Source organism: Jaculus jaculus, chromosome 11 (genome assembly GCF_020740685.1).
Source record: "Jaculus jaculus isolate mJacJac1 chromosome 11, mJacJac1.mat.Y.cur, whole genome shotgun sequence".
Taxonomy (NCBI): Eukaryota; Metazoa; Chordata; class Mammalia; order Rodentia; family Dipodidae; genus Jaculus; species Jaculus jaculus.
Genome location: NC_059112.1, coordinates 15,495,292 through 15,517,078, shown reverse-complemented (window position 1 = coordinate 15,517,078; position 21,787 = coordinate 15,495,292). Strand labels below are relative to the sequence as shown.

At 45.1% G+C, this 21,787-nt stretch overlaps 1 protein-coding gene across 3 annotated transcripts in view; it reads right to left on the bottom strand.

The window, feature by feature from the left end:
• Positions 1-21,787, bottom strand: part of Lnx1 (ligand of numb-protein X 1) — a 129,794-nt gene that overhangs the window by 6,777 nt on the left and 101,230 nt on the right. For all 3 annotated transcript variants that reach the window (XM_045161705.1, XM_045161706.1, XM_045161707.1), the window contains 3 exons: positions 9,103-9,240; positions 5,571-5,745; positions 4,089-4,317 (listed from right to left, as the gene is read on the bottom strand). In XM_045161705.1, coding sequence (XP_045017640.1) covers positions 4,089-4,317; positions 5,571-5,745; positions 9,103-9,240 — 542 coding nt within the window. The remainder of the gene's footprint in view (positions 1-4,088; positions 4,318-5,570; positions 5,746-9,102; positions 9,241-21,787) is intronic.

The window sequence follows — 21,787 nt, the reverse complement described above, 5'->3', positions numbered from 1 at the left end:
TATCAGTGACTGTGTGGCTTCTTTATTATTCCATAGCATGGATGTGGTGCCCCTTTACCAAGGATAAAATATCAAAGGCTGGGCTGGAAAGAGGGCTCAGCTATTAGAGGTAGTTGCTTGCAAAAGCCTGGCAGCCTGGGTTTGACTCCATGTAAAGCCAGATGCACAAAGTGGCACATGCATCTGGAGTTGGTGTGCAGTGGTAGGAGGCTCTGGCACACCTATTGTCCTTTCCCTCACCCTCTCTCCTTGCAAGTATATAAATATTAAGCCGGGTGTGGTGGCACACGCCTTTAATCCCAGCGCTCGGGAAGCAGAGGTAGGGGGATTAGTACAAGTACAAGACCACCCTGAGACTACAGAGTGATTTCCAGGTCAGCCTGAGCTAGATTGAGACCCTATGTCAAAAAAGTAAAAAATAAATATTTAAAAAATAATACAATGTTGGGCTTGAGAGATGGTTCAGCATTTAAGGCTCTTTGCCAGTAGAGCCTAATGACCCAAGTTTGATTCCCAAGTACCTGTGTAGAGCCAGATGCACAAAGTAGTGCATGCAGTGGCTGGAGGGTCCTGTTGTGCCCATTGTCTCTGGGCCTATTCTCTCTCTCTCTCTCTCTATCTCTCTCTCTGATTGCATATAAATCAATAAAAATATTTTGAAAAGAGCCGGGTGTGGTGGCGCACACCTTTAATCCCAGTACCCGGGAAGCAGAGGTAGGAGGATCACCATGAGTTCAAGGCCACCCTGAGACTACATAGTGAATTCCAGGTCAGCCTGAGCTAGAGTGAGACCCTACCTCAAACAAACCAAAAATAAATAAAATAAAAACAAATATATTTTGAAAAATAAAAATAAAGGCTGGAGAGATGGCTTGGCAGTTAAGATGCTTGTCTGAGAAGCTGAAGGACCCAGATTTGAAACTCCCCAGATCCCACATTAGCCAGATGCACAAGGTGGCGCATGCGTCTCGAGTTTGTTTTGCAATGGCTAGAGGCCCTGGTGTGCCCATTCTCTCTCTCTCTCTTTTTGCTGTAAAATGTCTTAGGGGTTTCTGGAGAGTAAAAGGTTAAATTCTTAGGCAAGAGGAGAAGTGAGTTAATGCATATTTCTACCACGCTAGTCCAGATGAGCGTACATTTGGAAAGACTTCCAGATGTGGAATGCAGGCCCCAAGCCCGCAGAGAAGAAAGCACATGTTACGCGTGTTCGCATTGCCTTCCCTCCTATTGACAAGCAGTCGACAGTCTGTGTGTTGGAGAATGCGACGCCGCTGCGCATGTGCCTCTGACAAGTGGACTCCTGGGAGCATGTTTGCCTGGTCCTGTCTCAGGGATCTTGCCACTGCTTAAATCCAAACCACCATGTTGGGGTGCCAGTGCTGCCCTCTTCACGCCCACTTTTTCTCTGGGTTGTGCCTCAGCTCACACTGCCATGGCTCTCCTGAACTTAGCCCTGGTGGCGGCCATACATGTCCACTGCAGGAGAACGTAAGTAACTGGCTGGATCACACATTATAGGGCAGAAATGTTTGTGTATTTGTAACTTAGAGGCAAATTTCTATGCAGGTTTTTTTTTTTAATTTTTGCAAAATATTTTTATTTATTTGCAAAACAGAGAGAGAGAGAGAGAGAGAGAGAGAGAGAGAGAATGGGCACGCCAGGGCTTCTAGCTGCTGCAAACAAACCGGACATGGGCCACCCTGTGCATATGTCTTTATGTGGGCACTGAGGAATTTAACTTGGATCATCAGGCTTTGCAGCCAAGTGCCTCAATTGCTGAGCCATCTCTTCAGCCCCATGCATGTCTTTTTAAACCCATTCGCTGTCTAAATGGCTAGCAATACGGTAAAGGAGTATCGCCGAGGTAAGACAAATCACGTGAAACCCCTTACTACATCATTCACTCCCAATGGCTGGAGACATGCACACTAATACCAATATGATGATTCTGTATCAGTGACGTGGGAAGCTAGAGATCTTGGGGATTTGAGGAGTCAAGATTGGAGTTAGGGCTGGAGAGATGGCTTAGCGCTTAAGGCGCTTGCTTGCGAAGCATAAGGGCCCAGGTTCAATTCTCCAGTGCCCACATATGCCAGATGCACCGTCGTGGTGCATGCATCTAGAGTTTGTTTGCAGAGGCTAGAGGACCTGGTGTGCCCATTCTCTCTCTCTCCCAAGTAAACAAAATAAAATTGTTTTTTTTTTTTTTCAGATTGGAGTAGGAAGTGGGTCTTCCTCACCCCCTGAAAACTGACATTGGATCATCGGAGTGCACATCTGAGCATCAGAGCACCTAATAATACAGGAACATGCTGCATGCGGTACCTCTCGCTGAATGAAGACGGTGTTTCGCTTTCTGCTTTTAAAGTTACTATGCAAAAGCAACTAGGAGAGCCGGGGACAGAAATTCAGACTGTGCCTTGAGCAAGACCATCCCCCATGTTAAGATTGCTGCTAGAGGCCATCAACGAGGCAGCGGGGAAGAATGCAGAGAGTGTGCCCATAAGCCACGGGAGCTAGCTGTGGAGCTCTCTGCCCGCTGATATGGCACGGGAAGTGCACAAGCTGGCTGTCGGCACAGCACCCCTGGGCTCAGGATGGCAGAGAAGAAAGGCGTACTGTAAAGCAATGAATGCCAGTCCGATAACTCATGTGGACAGGGTGGGCATTCGGCTAGGGAGCGGGGAGAAAGGTCATGTCTTGAATGACCTTCCAAGGCTGACTTTAGTGAGACACAAAGCACTGTCCCATAAAAAGTGCATTTCAAATGTGTTTTTATTTAATCAGTGCAGATCGGTCTCCACCCTTAAGAAAACTGTTCTAAAATCTGCTATCTTGCTTTCATTTATTTAGTCCTATCACAATGTATTCAGTTCCTTGAGCATTTTTTGTTTGTTTTTTGTTTTTCATGGTAGGGTCTTGCTCTAGCCCAGGCTGACCTGGAATTCACTATGTAATCTCAGGCTGGTCTCGAACTCATGGCGATCCTCCTACCTCTGCCTCCTGAGTGCTGGGATTAAAGGCGTGCGCCACCATGCCTGGCTACCTCCAGCATCTAACACTGAAGTCACTCTTGCCATCATGGATCTGAAGGCCAGTGGTTTATGCTCTGAAGCAGGGCTGTAAACACTGACACATCTGTTCTTTGACTAGTTCCTGTATGTAGCTGCTTAGTGGAGGAGGGTCCCCTAAATCCTTCTCTGAAGTCATTACGTCAAACAACTGAACATGTCACTGAAAGCCTTCAGTTATATCTCACTAAAATGCAGCCACCAGCTTCCTCCCAAAGAATTTCCCAAAAGTGGTGACAAAGCTGTTCTACAAGGCATCCCCAGCCAAAAGATACTTAAACATTTGAGAAACCAGTAACGTTGTTTGGACAGTCAGGGCTGACCAAAAGCCAGAATAAAGCCACATCCTCCATGTATTTCCCAGGGATGTGACTAGCCAATTCGGCAGTGATGAACTTTTTCCAGGTGCAGCTCAGTTCCCTCGAATCCACAGGCAGTTCCTATTGGTCAGGCTGACCCGTTGTGCCCAGCTGTGCATGCTACGTGAATGGCCTACAGGGCTGTGTGTGGCAACTCTGTGCACGTGCCAGGGGGGATGGCCTGGCAGCGTTTCCACGCCCAGACTTTCATTCCTGCCCTAGGGTTTCTCCATGCATCTCATCTACCAAAAGGAAGACAGATTGTGAACAGTTCCACAACCAAGACTGGGCCGCATTAAGATGCTGCTGTCGTGAGTCAGCCCAAGAGAGTTGGTACAAGAAACATAATCGGGGCTGGAGAGATGGCTTAGCGGTTAAGTGCTAGCCTGTGAAGCCTAAGGACCCCGGTTCGAGGCTCGGTTCCCCAGGTCCCACGTTAGCCAGATGCACAAGGGGGCGCACGCGTTTGGAGTTCGTTTGCAGAGGCTGGAAGCCCTGGCGCGCCCATTCTCTCTCTCTCCCTTTATCTGTCTTTCTCTCTGTGTCTGTCGTTCTCAAATAAATTTAAAAAAAAATTAAACAAAAAAAGAAACATAATCGTTTCCTCCCATAATCCCCCCTCCCTCCGCCACCATTGGGAAGTCACATTGAGACTCACCGTGGTAATTCCAGCCACATGACCCAGGATGGGGACCAGTCGCTAGGCGGGGTCATGTTGTGGTTGGAGTCCAGGGCTTCTGGGCTGTGACAGAGTTCCTGGGGCTCGTGGTCTGTCATTTCCAGGGCTTTAAGCACCACTGAGGAAGACGTGCTCTTCAATAAGGCAACCGCCTCACTCCGGCTGACCTCTGTGAGTTCGATTCCATTCACGGTCAATAAGATGTCACCTGACAGCCAGACAAGCGTTAGTATGCTCAGTGAGCGCAAATAGGAGCTTGTCTGTGTGTGCAGGGGCAGGGAGTGACTGGGACAAAGGGGGCCGAAGAATGGGGACAGCAGTGGGAATGTGGACAGGGTGAGGTGAGGCACGTGCCTTCAGCACCTCACAGTGACATTTGGCTGGGTTCCCTTGTAGCACATGGTAAACAGTGTGAGCCTTTCTTCCTTCCTTTTTTTTTTTTTTTTTTTAATTTTGGTTTTTCGAGGTAGGGTCTCACTCTAGTTCAGGCTGACCTGGAATTCACGATGTAGTCTCAGGGTGGCATCGAACCTCTGCCTCCTGAGTGCTGGGATTAAAGGCATGCGCCACCACGCCCGGTTCTCAGAATACTTTTTACTCTTAAATGGGAACCCATAAAAGGGTCACAGTGATTTTCACTGGGGAGATGGCTCAGTGGGTTGGAGCACTTTCTTTCTTAGCAAGCATGAGAATCAGAGTTCAAGCCCCAGCACTCATAAAAGGTTAGGCGTGGTTATGCTAACCTATAGCTCCAGCCCTGGGGGGTGGGGGCACCTCCAGGTTCTGTGAGAGACTGTGTCTTAAGGAAATTAGGCAGAAAAGTGATACAGGACACCCGTGGTCCTTTGGCCTCCACATATATGCTCGTGAGGTGCGGACATCTGCACGCCAAACACATACCAGAAAAGTCGCCGCTGTTCACCTACGCAGCCCCTGTGTATGTGTTGATGGTATTATGAGAGGCACACACCTGCAGAGCTCAACCAGACACCCCTTTCCTTTGATGGAAGTAGGCCAGAATGTGGATGACTACAGAAGTGAAACACTGTCCACCCAGCGCAAGTACCTAGCACAGTCCTTAGTGATCCCACTGGATCCGGGCCCACAAAATGGAACAAATTCATTAACGAGTTTCATCATTGTGAAAACTCCGCACAGAATCAGTTTGAATGGAGCCAAATTATGCCTTAGAGGCTACTGGGTCTCCACCGTAGCGGCTGCCTGCTTATCTGGGGATACCCTAGGTATCTCTGGCTTCCCATCCACCTTCATAAACTAAGCCGAGTGAAACATGGTCTGCAGCCATACTGTTGTCCTGGTCAGACAACAGTAGAAATCATGGCTGGGTCACTCTCATATGCTCGCCTTCATTCTGGAAGAATTTACCTAACCCAGAAAGCTGCTAACTCCTCTTGAGATCCCGCCACCATAGCACCTTAATTCCCTCTCTTTTATTTTTACCTGTTTTTATCCTTCCATCTCTGCTTATGACTCCTCCGGGCTCCACACTGATGACATAGATCGGCAAGTCCCATTCCCTGTGTGACGCGCCCCCTGCGACCGTCATGCCGAGGGATTCATTGGGGTCTTTTCGGACACTGACCACCTTCTCACGATAAGCCGCAGAATGAAGGGCCTGAAGGCACAGACAGAGAAACAGAACATGTAGGCCCCAGTGGGTTTCCACAGACACAATTTCCTCCATCTGCATCAATATGATTGATGCACCTTGGTATCACAGAGGACGCATGAAAAGGTCATTTCTGTGCTCTGTTCCTACAGTTCTATCATCTCAAATTCCTTAGGATAACCTGGAAAAGTCAGGTTTCCCTGTATGTAAAAGCTGAGGCTAGGGACCCAGGAGAAATGTGAAATCTACAAAGTGAATTGGACCTCTGATCTAACTGATGAATCAGCATTTCAGAAAATTCACCATTCATAACTACTGACATTATTATTATTATTATTATTATTATTTTGTCAGGCTGAATCTCAGTGAGCCCCCAAAAATTCTCCTATCTCCAATTCTTCACGGGTGTGTGTGGCCACACCCGGCTTTTTATGTGGGTTCTGGGATTGGTTATCATGCTTGGACAGCAATCGTTTTTACTCATTAAGCTACCCCCCAAGAACAATTATTTTTCCAAGTTAAAAAAATGGATGCAATGTTATACAGCATCTTCTTTCACACTTTGGTACTTGTCAGTCAGTCAGTCAGTCAGTCTTGCCTGCATTGTGCAAGGAGATACTTAGCTCATCACCAAGGGACTCAGCACAGGGATTAGGACACCACCAATGTGTGCCGTGTCCTGTTTCTTCCATGACCATTTTCCTTCCCTGCCAAAGAGAGATACACCTAGCAATAGAAAACCCCCTCTCTTGCCAGGCGTGGTGGCTCACGCCTTTAATCCCAGCATTGGAGAGGCAGAGGTAGGAGGATCGCCATGAGTTCAAGGCCACCCTGAGACTATAGAGTGAATTCCAGGCCAGCCTGGGCTAGAGTGAGACCCTACCTCGAAAAACCAAAAGAAAAAGAAAGAAAAAGAAAACTTCCTCTCCATAAATTTCTCACACTGAGTTGCCTAACTTAATGTTGAGGAGGAGGAAAGTATGACAAAGATATTTTTTTTTTTCTGTCTTTTCTCTCCACTCCCTTCTAGGAGATCTCAGTGTTCTCTATTGCTCAAAAACAAATTATGATGAAATAGCTCAAGCTAACTAAAAAGGAGGGGAAACCAAGTATTTTATCATAAAATTCATCTGAAATGGATCTTCAAAATAAAACATTTTAGACATCTGAAAGAGTACATAAAGAACATGGGGGACTAGAGAGATGGCTTAGTGGTTAAGGCATTTGCCTGCAAAGCCAAATGACCCAGGTTTGATGCCCCAGGACCCACGTTAGCCAGATGCACCAGGGGGCGCACGCGTCTGGAGTTTGTTTGCAGCAGCTGGAGACCCTGGTGCGCCCATTCTCTCCCTACCCCCCCATGTCTGTCTGCCTCTTTCTTTTTCTCATTCTTTCAAATAAATAAATACAAATTTAAAGATGATCAGGACACATCTGTGCATCGGACAACTAGATACCAGAAATCAGCATTCTGCATATGGTTGATGTGTCCATGTGACATCACTCTGGTCACACACAGTCTCTTTCCTTTTCCACACAGGTGACCCCAGGTCTAAACGTGATGTCTATTTATCCTTAGCTTTTTAACTGTTAAGAAGCTTTTCTATCTCTCAAATCCTGGCTTGCCTGTTTCAAGATACAATGGTGTTTTCTCACTCCACTTCAAAACAAAACCATCAAACAGCTGCAGTTTCATTTTCAACACGCCACTTTCTTATTAAGGGGGTTTCAGAGGGCAAAGGGCAATGTGAATGAGCGGAGCTGCTCTCCCAATCAGCCAGTTTGTGGGTGTGCTTGCAGAAAACCAGACACATAGCTTTTCCATGACTCCCCAAGTATGTGGAAGGAATTACAAAGCTGCACTGTGGTGCCAGCCTCGGTTTTAGTGATTTAATGAACGAACATATAACATTCTACTTAATTTAACTAAAATCAGTTAATTAGATAAAGGCTTTCATTAGATGAGTTAACATCGCTTTCCACTAATAAAATAGCCAGTGTAATTTAAGTGTTAATGGTATGTATTAGCAAGAAAATATCATGGGTTATGTATGCCTAAATGTTTCACCAGGATATATTTGGTCTGTGTAGATCACTTATTATAAGTGATCTACAAATACAGAATTGATGGGTTTATGAAGACATGACTGACTGGAGATTAAGGATAAGGGTGTGAAATCTCAGGCTCTCTGATTATAAAGCAGAGATGTTTTCTGTGCACATCCCTCAAAAACTCAACTTGTGGCCTGATAAGGCAAGAAAAGAACATTTCCACCTTCTCTGTTTCTAGAACAGGTTACCTAAAAGGGCTTTTGCTTTTAGTTACACAATGGCATAAGATCCTGGGGAAATGACCAATGGAAGTTTACTGTCATCATAAAGGATGCTGAGCCAAGGTTATATGATAGGACTCCTAATTTGGCCTACACAAGACTTGTGTTGCTTAGACACCCATCCCACATGGAGAAGTGGAGGTTTACCTAGCAGAAGCCCCAGGCAGAAGTATGAATTGGGACGAGTCATTCTACTTGAAAAGAAGCTGCCAACGGCTGGCCAGAAGCCCTGGTTCCAGCCATGGATGCATTCTGCGGGATCCATGGTGTTTAAAAATTTTCTAAGGGCTGGGAGATGGCTTAGTGGTTTAGGTGCCTGCCTTCCAAGCCAAAGGACCTAGGTTTGATTCCCCAGGACCCACGTTAGCCAGATGCACAAGGGGGCGCACGTGTCTGGAGTTCATTTGCAGTGGCTGGAAGCCCTGGTGCTCTCATTCTCTCCCTCTCTAATAAATGAGTAAAATAGTTGAAAAAAAAATTTTTTTTCTAGATTTGACTATCATAAAACAAGACACATATCCCAGTCCCTGCCTTCCCTAACATTCCGTGCTAAAATGTTCCAATTAACTTCCTAGCTCCTTGGGAAAACCTCAAAAATATTAAAAATAGAAGGTGGAGATCATCATCATTTCCAGGCAGATTGGGAAACTCACAAACCAGAAACCAAGCAAATGTCTTATTTCATTTCTAAATGAATGGAAAACAGTCCTTACACAGCATGACTTGTGGCGAACACATGACATGTATTTGGCTTAGCCTAGAATTTAGGTCCCCATGTTATAATCAGAGAGCCTGCAGGATGGGTTTCAAATGCCGCCTGGCACCTCCCTCGCTCCTTGCTTGGAAGAGAGACACCTGTTATCTCACAAACCCTAAGCGGGGATTTGGGCCTTTTAAATGTTTCATAAGTAGAGCGGTGTCTCTTGAAATGACAAAGTCCAGAGGGTAACACTTAGGACCATGAAAGTACACAGCTTTCCCAAGAAATAGCTCCTTGCAGGAGCAGCAGACATGCCTGGCTGGGCCTCACCTTGGGAATCAGGTTCCTCTCCCCTGGGCCTTCGTAGTACCGGCAGTAGTTGCTGATCCAGCCAGCTTCCTGGAAGATGTCTGGGCTGTGCTGCCGAACCTGGCGGGAGACGACGAGGTGAACACGCCTTTCACTGGCCTGGGTGAGAGGAGACATTGTCAGCTACTTGTAAATTTCCTTGCACAGTGCCTGGCACCAGGGGATTTCCATGCTATGACTTTGGTTTTACAATTTTTTGTTGTTGTTGTTGAGGTACAGTCTCACTCTAGTCCAGGCTGACCTGGCATTCACTATGGAGTCTCAGGGTGGCCTCAAACTGATGGCGATCCTCCTACCTCTGCCTCCCGAGTGCCAAGATTAAAAGGATGCATCACCGTGCCTGGTTTCTTTTTTTTTTAATGGAAAAATTCTAGTTTCTTTGACACACACACATGCACATGCAAATAGACCAGTGAAAGTAAAGCTTCAAGACTACTGTAAACATTACAATGGATGGCCAACTAGGTATGTTAATTCAGTCCATATCAATTTGAAATGCTGGCCAACTGCCCCAAGAGCAAGCTTAAGTCTGTCCTCAGCCCACTTTCCTTTACGCCCAGCCCGTCATCACTCCAACCTACCCAGTCATCACTTATGTGCCCTCCCTTTGTTGGCCTGTTTGGCATGTCTTTGCTGTTTCTCGTCACTTACGAAGGCTGTGTCAGGACAAAATGAAAAGGAACAAGCCCAGGAAATAGCCATCGAGAAAGCTGACCTGCAAAACTACGGCATTATCCAGCTCCCCGTTCAATTCTTGGAAGTGAGTGTTGTAATCATGGTATCTCTATCTGCAAGCCTTGCTTATCCTAATAAGGTTATCTCCAAAAGCTCTTTGAAGCAAAATAAATAAATAAATAAATAACAAAATGATAAGTAGCCCCTGAGTGTTCGGAGCAAACTTTAGTCACCGAGGCTGACTTCCTTATCTTTGGGGAAACTCTGGTGTGTAGAAAGGGTCTTGGCAGTGTGTTTTCTCTGGCCTGCAATTGTACCCTGCTCATCTTGGATAGGGGGCAACACTTAATCTGGGCATTTCATAAGAACTGTAAACATTAGAGACTTAACGATCCAAATTGCGAAGGGGCAGCCTGGGAGAGTTATTTAATTCACAGTTTTGACCGCGGATTTCTCACTAGGCTTTCAAATGCTGGCTCGGGCATGAGCTTGTTGGCAAGCCTAACATTCCAGTAAATAATCCCGATATCAACTTACATGGAAATATATTATCTGCTAGGCTGGGTCCACGGCTCTCACCAGCCACCTTGTAAATTACTCACGGGGAGACTATTTGATTCATTTTTTTTTCATCGTGGTTGAAGATATAAGGGGAAAAATTGGCTAACGTGTTTGTCCCGGCACTAAATCTCAGGAGCAGCTGTATTCAAAGTCAAGAAACAGCTCCTGGCCTCACAGACTTTCTGATGTGTGTGTTTGGGGGCGGGGGCGAGGCAAGGCAGAGGTATAGAAAGATGAAGGAGAGAACGATTCTTGATTTCATACACACCTATGTGCCAGAAAAGTAGATATAGCAGATCTGCCGTCTTAATAAGAAACAGTGGCAGGGAGGGCTCGTGATAGCTACAGGCAGAGTGAACATTGACAGAGAACCTATCCATATGTCACAGGATAGGGTTCTAACTTGGCCCAGGGCTTTCCTTTCTTGTTTGTAAAGGAGGACTGGAGTCAAAGCAAGTCTATCTGTGCTGTTTGGGAGGTACGTATGTTATGCTTAAGCAAAATATTTACTAAACTGTCTCTAGGGCTGGAGAGATGGCTTAGCAGTTAAGTGCTTGCCTGTGAAGCCTAAGGACCCTGGTTCGAGGCTCAGTTCCCCAGGACCCACGTTAGCCAGATGCACAAGGGGGCGCACGTGTCTGGAGTTCATTTGCAGTAGCTGAAGGCCCTGGTGCGCCCATTCTCTCCCCCTCTCTCTCTCTCTCTCTCTCTCTCTCTCTCTCTCCCTTTCTTGCTCTGTCGCTCTCAAATAAATAAATAAAAAGTGAACAAAAAAGTTTAAACTGTCTCTAACTGAAATGGGATTTTCAGGTTCGTTTCTGGTGCTGGCTTTATATGTGTGCAGGGTAAGAGTCACTCTTGCGTGGAATTACTTCACACAAACCTTTGAAATGGGGTGGAGGAGGCTCCAAGTTGAGGGTGTCAGGGTTGTGCCACACAGAATAGGTAGATCCTGGGCACAATCCAAGTCCACAGGAGACCCATACTCGGGTGGGTGAGTGTTTGGTATGAGCAGATGGGAGCTGGAATGGGATTTGTAGAATCAGCTCTCGAGAGAACTAGCTTCGACTTAACTATGTCACTCAGGCTGATATATCACTTGCCATCTTTTTGCCTCAGCCTCCCAAATTCTGGGGATTAATGGCATGCATCACCATGCCCGGTTCAATGCCTGGTTGATTTTTAGAAAACAAATTCATTTTATACATTTCAATCTTTTTCAAAAACCCTCAGAAGAATGCAGTCGGCTTTGTTGATTTTTTAAACCAAACACTTGTGGGATGTTTCTATACTGTTTGGAGCCCTTGTTTTTGCTTCCCTTCCAACAAATAGTCAAGGGCCATTCTCACTTCATCCATCTTGTGCTTACAAAGTCCCTGTCACTGTTCCATTACATAAGAAAGTCACACACATGCAAGAGATGCCAGACATCCGTTGCATACTTTTTCTCCCATCCAAGGACTAATCTAGCATGACCCTGCTTAGCTCCTGAGAGCAGACAAGACAGGGTAAATCCAGGCTGGAGAGATGGCTTAGTGGTTAAGGCACTTGCTGGCAAAGCTTAAGGACCCAGGTTCGATTTCCCACAATCCACATAAGCTAGATACACAAGGTGGCACATGTGTCTGGAGTTCATTTGCAGGGGCTAGAGGCCTTGGTGTACCCATTCTCTCTCTCTCTCTCTTTCCTTCTTTCTGTCTCAAACAAAAAATGAAAATTTAGCTGGGTGTGGAGGTGGATGCCTTTCATCCCAGTACTTGGGAGGCAGAGGTAGGAGGATTGCTGTGAGTTTGAGGCCACCCTGAGACTACATAGTGAATTCCAGGTCAGCCTGGGATAGAGTGAGACCCTACCTTGAAACACAAAAAAACAACAACAAAAAATAAAATAAAATAAAATAAAAAAAGAGAAAGAAATAAAAAAATTTAAAGGGTAAATCCATGGTCATATGCCTGTAAATCAGTACATTTTCTCTACAGCCCATGGCTCCATTCTGAGAGAACAGCCATGTTCTCATGTAGTTGTGTGTCAAAGCCTCTGATAACAAGGGGGCTCATGCCAGTTCAGACAGCACGGGCTTAAAAAGTCTGTCTTTACACTGAACTTAAACTTGCCATTTTTCTACTTGCCCATAGACTATATCCTAAGGACAACCCAGAATCAATGTCACCGTGACAACCCTACTTAAGGATGGATCCTAATCTCCCCCCTTAGCTCTTTCTCTTCCCAGGCCAACTATTCCTTCTGTCTTCAGTACAAATGTTTTCAAGTCAGCTCAAAAACTTGGTAAACTTTTGGCACACGCCTTTAATCCCAGCACTCGGGGTGGGGGCAGAGGTAGGAGGATCACCATGAGTTCAAGGCCACCCTGAGACTACCTAGTGAATTCCAGGTCAGTCTGATCTAGAGTGAGGCCCTACCTCTAAAAAAAAAAAAAAAAAAAAAAAAAAAAATCTTTGTGAACTCTTCCACAAAGTTTCCGAGCCTCAGTGGGCACGATAGAGATCTGATTTAGTGTTTCTTTCTCTGTAGCTTCTGGATCTCTATTTCAACGAGGTCTGAGTGATCCATGTCTGTTGCCATCTCCCTGGATCTGGTTTTTAGGCTAGCCCTGAGAGCAGTATTTGTGTCACCACTTCCTCTGCAGTGACTTCTGGGCCTGAGCAGGGTTGAGGGGGTCTAAGACTACAGACTTTTTATTAAAAAAATAATTTAAAAAATTAAAACATGGACTGGAGAGATGGCTTAGTGATTAAGGCACTTGCCTGCGAAGCCTAAGGGCCCAGGTTCGACTCTGCAGGCCTCACATAAGCCAGAGGTACAAGGTGATGCAAATGCACACAAGGTGCGCATACATCTGGAGTTCAATTGCAGTAGCTGGAGGCCCTAGCGTGCCGATTTTTTCTCTCTCTCTCACGTAAAAAAGTTGCAAAAAAAAAAAAAAATTTAAACAAGAACTTAGTGAACTCTAGCTCACTCCAATCAAGTTAGGAGGGGACAGGGCATAGAACTGAACCAAATGATGAGTTCTGGTTTGATGAACTTGACAGAGTCTTTTTGCTGATGGGCCAGCTTCACAGAGGACCTACATGGTTTAATTCCTGATTTGTTATTTAATACAAACAAGATTGTGTCCATATCCCATGGGGTCAAGTGTTTGGTTGTCTCTATTCACCATTTGTGAGTCATCGAAGGATGACAGAGATGTTGCTGGGCAATCACAGCAGCAATGGCCAGCCTCGGTGTGGTAGCTTGAATGTATGCTCCCAGAGACCCAGGTGCTGTACTAAAAAAATTGAGCTATAACTTCACTCCCTATCAGACATATTCCTACTACAGGGGAGGTGTGACTGGAGGGGAAGATCTTGGCGTCTAGCCCTAAGGTGCGTTTGGGGGCAGATCTGAGTTCAGTTCTAGTGGGTGTGTGGAGAGCAGCTGGAGCTCTGGCTGCTTGCACAAGATGTTGGTGGCATTTGCTTGCTACAGCTGTTTCTCTTGGCTTGGATATACGGAAGTAGACAGCTTCTTCTGCCATGATGGAACGTCCCTTGGATTTTGTAAGCCTGAAATAAACCCCTTTGTCCCATAAGCTGTGTCTGGTTGGATGTTTGCCCCAGCCATGAGGAGTTGACCTCGACACTCGGAAGCCATGTGATGGTACACAGACCTTCCATGGCAGAACAGAAACTGAAGCCAATGGAACGCCGTGATTGCTGCGCTGTGGTGGCGCACGCCTTTAATCCCAGCTCTCGGGAGGCAGAGATGGGAGGATTGCTGTGAATTCAAGGCCAGCCTGAGAATATGTAGTGAATTTCAGGTCAGCCTGGGCTAGCCTACTTCAAAAAATAAAACCAAGAAAGGATGTCATGGTAAAGCTAGAATGATACCAAGGTCACCAGTCATCCCTGTTGACATAGATGCATACTATCTACCATGGAGCAAGGTGTAGGAACAAAGTTCTTGCCTTCCCCTCATTCTAATGAGCAAAAGAGCTTCTAGGGAAAAATAAATAAGAACTAGGGAAAAGAATTCTTCCCATGAAGTGAAAAGTTGTAGGCTATAGGAATACAGGTGTCAAATAAACCAAGAGTGTGTGGTCAGTTGATATGAACTTGGTGAAAGCAAACCAGCTATGTGTTGACTTGTTCACCACAGAGACTTCAGCACCTAGCACTGTGCCTGGCCCATTCTGAAAGGAACTCATGAACATCTGCTCTAGAGGCGACAGCTCCTTCCATGAGCTAAGCATGAGTAGAGTCTGGACGAAGATAAAGGAAATTAAAGGAGGCCTCGAGGAAAAGTGGTGAGAAGTCCTCAGGACTTGACCAGGGTAGAAAAGGAGAATTAGAGCCGGGCATGGTGGCGCATGCCTTTAATCCCAGCACTCAGGAGGCAGAGGTAGGAGGACTGCTGAGAGTTCAAGGCCACCCTGAGACCATATAGTGATTTCCAAATTCTAGGTCAGCCTGAACTAGAGTGAGACCCTACCTTGAAAACCCCCAAGATAAAAATTAAAAAAAAATCCCAGTCTGTTGGGCTTGCCTAAAAAAAAAAATAGTAATTTGGGGCTTGAGAGATGGCTTGATGGTTAAGGTATTGCCTACAAAGCCTAAGGAGCAGAATTCGATTCTCCAGTACCCACGTAAAGCCAAAGGTACAAGGTGGCACATGTGTCTAGAGTTTGTTTGCAGTGGCTGGAGGCTCTGGTGTGCCCATTCTTTCTTCCTCTCTCTGTCTCCCTGTCTCTCTCTCTTACAGTTTTTCAGATAAATAAATGAAATATATTTTTAAAATATTTTATTTTTATTTTGTTTGAGAGAAAAGAGACACATGCACCACCTTGTGCATCTGGATTACATGGGTCCTGGGGAATCGAACCGAGATCCTTTGGCTTTGCAGGCTAGCGTCTTAACCGCTAAGCCATCTCTCCAGCCCAAATAAGTGAAATATTTTTTTAAAAGACTTTGGTCTCCAAGTCCCTGGATCTGCTAATTTGTTGAGTTCACTAAGGTGAACCCACTCCTCAAAAGCATTGTTTCCCTTCAGGGAACCAGAGGTTCCCCCAGAGATCAAATTTGTTCTGTGGTAAAGGACCAAGCGTGCAGTGGGCATGTGCAGTTGAGAAAGGGCTGTGAAATTTCCAGGCCCCTTACCAACTTGCAGAGCATAATTGGGTAAGGTTCGTGCTCATTAAGTTCTGAACCAAAGAAGCTGTACACTTTTCCAAGTCCCACTTTCTCAAGAACACAGGGAGACTGGAGCCCTATATAACCATCATCTGGACCTTGACAATTGAGCGCCTGGAGGTGAAGTTTAGTCTCCATGCACTAAATTTACTACAGGACCATGGTAAGAGCATTCGTGTAAGCAGGGACTGGATCCCCGATTAGCTGGCTGATCTGCAACAACGCACACAGACCTAACAGGTCTTATTTCACTTGCATTTCTTACTGGATCCAAGAGAACTGAATGTTTAAATTCCTATAAAAGTTCTGCCCTTCCCCCCCTGGTCTACTGCAGAACTCATGAGCTGGAATCATATCGTTAAAGCAAATGTAAGTAATATGATCAGGATACACTTTACTTTCTGGCTACATAAAGCCCTATAACACTCTTTTTTTAATTAATTAATTAATTTATTTATGTATTTGAGAGCGACAGACACAGAGAGAAAGACAGATAGCGGGAGAGAGAGAGAATGGGCGCGCCAGGGCTTCCAGCCTCTGCAAACGAACTCCAGACGCGTGCGCCCCCTTGTGCATCTGGCTAACGTGGGACCTGGGGAACCGAGCCTCGAACCGGGGTCCTTAGGCTTCACAGGCAAGTGCTTAACCGCTAAGTCATCTCTCCAGCCCTGACTCTTCTTTGATTTATTTATTTATTTTATTTTGTTTTTTTGTTTGCTTGTTTTTTTCAAGGTAGAGTCTCACTCTAGCTCAGGCTGACCTGGAATTCACTATGTAGACTCAGGGTGGCCTTGAACTCGTGGCGATCCTCCTATCTCTGCCTCCTGAGTGCTGGGATTAAAGGTGTGCGCCACCATGCCCGGCTGACTCTTCTTTTATTTTATTTTTTTTTAATTTTTTATTTATTTATTTGAGAGCGACAGACACAGAGAGAAAGACAAATAGAGGGAGAGAGAGAGCATGGGCGCACCAGGACTTCCAGCCTCTGCAAACGAACTCCAGACGCGTGTGCCCCCTTGTGCATCTGGCTAATGTGGGACCTGGGGAACCGAGCCTCGAACCGGGGTCCTTAGGCTTCACAGGCAAGCGCTTAACCGCTAAGCCATCTCTCCAGCCCATCTTTTTTTTTTTGTTTGTTTTTTTTGAGGTGGGGTCTCACTCTAGCCCAGGCTGACCTGGAACTGTCCCTGTGGTCTCAGGCTGGGCTTGAACTCACGGTGATCCTCCTACTTCAGCCTCTCAAGTGTTGGGGTTAAAGGTGTGTGCCACCTCACCTGCCATTATTGTATTCTTCTTCTTAAAGATTTATTTATTTATTTATTAAAGACAGAGAGAGGGGATGAGAGAGAGAATGGGTGCACCAGGACATCCAACCACTGCAAACAAACTCCAGATGCATGCACCATCTTGTGGAGCTGGCTTATGTGAGACCTGGAGAATTGAACCGGGGTCCTTAGGCTTTGCAGGCAAATGCCTTAACCACTAAGCCATCTCTCCAGCCCTGTATTCTTTTCTAAAGCTTGAACAGTCTGAGTTTTAGTTACTTGATGAAAGAGCTGTGCCTTTAAATTAATTCACCTGAGGAACAAACAATCACACATACATCAGTTTAAGTGAAAACCTCTATAAATGAATCCCAGCACTATTAATAGATGTGTGTGTATGTGTGTGTGTGTGTATGTGCAAAGTCTGAGTGCTTCCTTAAAAACGGCTCGAGAGAGAGCTCAGATTTGAAGTTCACAATCTCTTCCTTTGTTAAATACATGTATCTGGACTCCCCAGTAAACGTGAACTCGTGGATCTAGAGCTGCGAAGGGAAGGAAACACACTCAAGACAGGGCCTCTCAGAATACACAATTATGGGGCTGGAGAGATGGCTTAGCGGTTAAGTGCTTGCCTGTGAAGCCTAAGGACCCCGGTTCAAGGCTCGGTTCCCCAGATCCCACGTTTAGCCAGATGCACAAGGGGGCGCACGCGTCTGGAGTTCGTTTGCAGGGGCTGGAAGCCCTGGCGCGCCCATTCTCTCCCTCTCCCTCTGTCTTTCTCTCTGTGTCTGTCCCTCTCAAATAAATAAATAAAAAATAAAAAAAAATATTAAAAAAGAATACACAATTATGGTGAGAACTGGGCGGAGCTGTGCAGACACTGAGGGGCATGAGGTGTGGAAATCCTTTTCCCTTTGTGTTCTCAAAGCTCTGGTCCTTGTTTCTTCTATAATTTTAAAAATATCTTATAAGCTGATAGTGGTGGTGCACCCCTTTAATCCCAGCACTCAGGAGGCAGAGGCAGGAGGATCGCCATGAGTTCAAGGCTACCCTGAGATGATAGAGTGAGTTCCAGGTCAGCCTGAGCTGGAGTGAAACTCTACCTCACCCCAATTTATATTTCTTTAAGAGAGAGAGAGACAGAGAGATAGGGAGAGAATGGACATACTAGGGCTCCTTGCCACTGCAGACAAACTCCAGATGCATGTACCACTGGCTTTGCTTGGGTGTTGGGGAATCAAACCCAGGCCATCAGGCTTCACAAGCAAGTGCATTGAATCACTGAGCTCTCTCTCCAGCTCATGTTCTGTTATTCTGAAGATGACACCAGACATTTCCAAAATGCCTTCCATACAGAGCAATTAAGAAATCTGAGCAATTTACACTGGTGAAAAATCAAGTGTGGGCTGGAGAGATGGCTCAGTGGTTAAGGCAACAACCTGCAGAGCCTAATAACCTGAGTTTGATTTCCTAGTACCTATGTAAAGCAAGATGCACAAGGTGGCACATGTGTCTGGAGTTCGTTTGCAGTGGCTGGAGGCCCTTTTGCAACCATTATCTCTCTGCTTCTTTCTATCTCTTTCTCAAATAAATAAATAAAATATTTTAAAAAACACAATTGTTGGGCTGGAAAGATGGCTTAGCGGTTAAGCGCTTGCCTGTGAAGCCTAAGGACCCCGGTTCGAGGTTCGGTTCCCCAGGTCCCACGTTAGCCAGATGCACAAGGGGGCGCACGCGTCTGGAGTTCGTTTGCAGAGGCTGGAAGCCCTGGCGCGCCCATTCTCTCTCTCTCCCTCTATCTGTCTTTCTCTCTGTGTCTGTCGCTCTCAAATAAATAAATAAAAAATTAAAAAAAAAAACACAATTGTTGGGCTGGAGGGATGGCTTAGTGGTTAAGGTGCTTGCCTGCAAAGCCAAAGGACCCAAGTTCAATCCCCCTGTACCCATGTAAGCCAGCTGCACAAGGTGGTGCATGCCTCTGGAGTTTCTTTGCAGCGGTGGAGGCCCTGGCACACCCACTCTCTTCCTGCCCCCCCCGCCTCTTTCTGCCAGTCAAACAAATAAATAAATAAAATATTTTTTAAAAAACAATTGCTACTTATTAAGACCCTTAGCAAGTCAATTGCTGTGTATTAGAGGCTTCCGTCTTCTTAAGGTCTTTCTCCTCAAGGGACCTTGGTCTTCCATCTGTCTACACTCGCTGGTTAACCCAGGCTGTTGCTGAGTCAGCTGAGGTTAGGGCTCAACATATGTAAAGTTGGTAAAATTTAAAACAGTTGTGGCCTCTCTGTAACAACTCTTCCCTGAAGTAATGTAGTAGAAAAGAAAAAAAAAAAAAAAGGCAGAAGGCATGGTACTGTGGGAGAGACCATGACCAAGAGGCCATGTTGTCTAGGAATTTCTTTCTGAGGCAAATGTGAGTCACAGAAGGGACATGCAAGGGCAGCAAAGCCAGGAATTGGGCAGAAATTTGAGTCTGAATCTTTGAGGGGTATTTAGTTTAATCCCTTACCTCAGCGTGAGTTACAAGTATCAAATAAATTCACTTTTAGAAACAGCAAGCTAGTGCCTAGCTGGGTTTTTTTCCCCCAACATTCTATTTTTTTTTTTCCATTTCATTTCCAACTAGCTTTGCCCTAACCTTTTTTTTTTGGAAAAAAATTTTTTTTCCTGCTTATAAAGCACATTGGGTTTGTTAAGTAAGCAAAAGGATCTTTTAGGAATTCCCACTGTTAGGCAAGATTTTATTTCATGAATTTACTTTCTTGGGAGAAAAAATTTACTCTTCTGTTATTAATCTGCAAAAGTAGAATGCCATATGTAATCAAGATTTTTTTTTTCTTCCAAATAGCATGAGAAAAAGAGTTTTTCTTTTGCATGTTGAGAAGTACAGTTGGCAAAGACCATCTCCAGAACATGAGTCGCATTAGTTGACTACAGAGGGCACTCACCAGTGTTACCATGGGAAAACATGCACAGTCCCTTACACCTGATCTTCTAAAGTGGAAATGTTCAACATCCTATCCATCAGGGAAGTTTAAATTAAAAACCACTTTTTGATATTCCATCTCTGACCCTCCCACCCCCGTCAGAAAGGCAATCGTCAAGAAAACTAGTAAAATCAAATGCTGATGAAGTTTTGGGGAGAGGGGAATCCTTATTCATGAGTGGTACAAGCATACAATGACACAACCACTGTGGACATCAGTGTGTAGATTTGTCAAAAAGTGAAAAATCAAACTAACACATGACTCAGCTATATCTCTCCTGGGCATACGGCCAAAGGACTCTGTTCTATCACAGACACACTCATGTCCATGGTCACTGTTGCTCTATCCACAATAGCCAGAAAATGGCATCAACCTCTGTGTCTATCAGCTGACGACTGGATAATCAAAATGTGTTGCATATACTCTATGGAGTTTTACCTTATGGAGTAAAGGCAAGTGAAGTTATAAAAAAATCCAGGAAAATGGGTGGAATTGGGAAAAATAAATATACTAAGTGTGCTGGAGAGATGGCTTAGTGGTTAAGCACTTGCCTATGAAGCCTAAGGACCCCAGTTCAAGGCTCGATTCCCCAGGACCCACGTTAGCCAGATGCACAAGGGGGCGCACGCGTCTGGAGTTTGTTGTAGTGGCTGGAGGACCTGGTGCACCATTCTCTCTCTATCTGCCTCTTTCTCTCTCTGTCTGTCGCTCTCAAATAAATAAATAAAAATAAAAAAAGTAATATACTAAGTGAGGTAACCTAACCCTGGAAAGACAAAAAAAAAAAAAAAAATGTTCTTACTTGTATGTGGATCCTAGCTTTTAACGTTTGTATGTTTGTAAATAAGGGGAGCTGAGCTGGAGTACAGGCTGGGATTCGAGATCAGAGACCAGGGGAGGGGGGCAAGGGTGACACGAAGGAAGGAAAGGACGAAAGGTTATGTGGTATGAAAGTAGAAAAGAGGGCTGGAGAGATGGCTTAGCGGTTAAGTGCTTGCCCGTGAAGCCTAAGGACCCTGGTTCGAGGCTCGGTTCCCCAGGTCCCACGTTAGCCAGATGCACAAGGGGGCGCACGCGTCTGGAGTTCGTTTGCAGAGGCTGGAAGCCCTGGCGCGCCCATTCTCTCTCTCTCCCTCTATCTGTCTTTCTCTCTGTGTCTGTCGCTCTCAATTAAATAAATAAATAAAAATTAAAAAAAAAATAAAAATTAAAAAAATTAAAAAAAAGAAAGTAGAAAAGAGGCTTAGTTGGAGAAGAACACAAGGAGGAGGGGAAAAGGGGATGGAAGGATAAACGGAAGCAGAAAAATGGTATAAGAAAACACATAAACTAAACTGAATTAAATTTTAAAGCAAATTAATTTTTTTTCATTCAAACTAGAGGAGAATATTTTTAAAATAAGAATATTATTCTTTCTTAAATATATTTTATTTATTTATTTATTTTACAGGGAAAGGAGAAGAGGAAGAAGAGAGAGAGAGAATGGGTGCACCAAGGTCTCCAGCCATTGCAAACGAACTCCAGATGCATGCGCCTTCTTGTGTATTAGGCTTTACTTGGGTACTGGGGAATTCAACCCAGGTCCTTTGGCCTTGCAGGCAAATGCCTTAACTGCTAAGCCATCTTCTCCAGCCCAAGAATGCTTATTCTTATTTAAAAGATTGTTTATTCTATTATTATTTATTTATTTACAAGCAGAGAGAGAGAGAGAGAGAGAGAGAGAGAGAGAGTTAGAAAAGACACAGACAGAGAGAATGGGTGTGCCGGGGTCTCTAGCCACTGCAAATGAACTCTATATGTATGTTTCATCTTGTATATTAGGCTTTACTTGGGTACTGGGGATCTGAACTCAGGTTGTTAGGCTTTGCAGGCAAGTGCCTGAACCACTAAGCCATATCTCCAATCCCGTAATGTTTCTTTCTTTTTTATTTTTTAGGTCTTTAAGTTTTTCATTTTTTTGAGGTAGGGT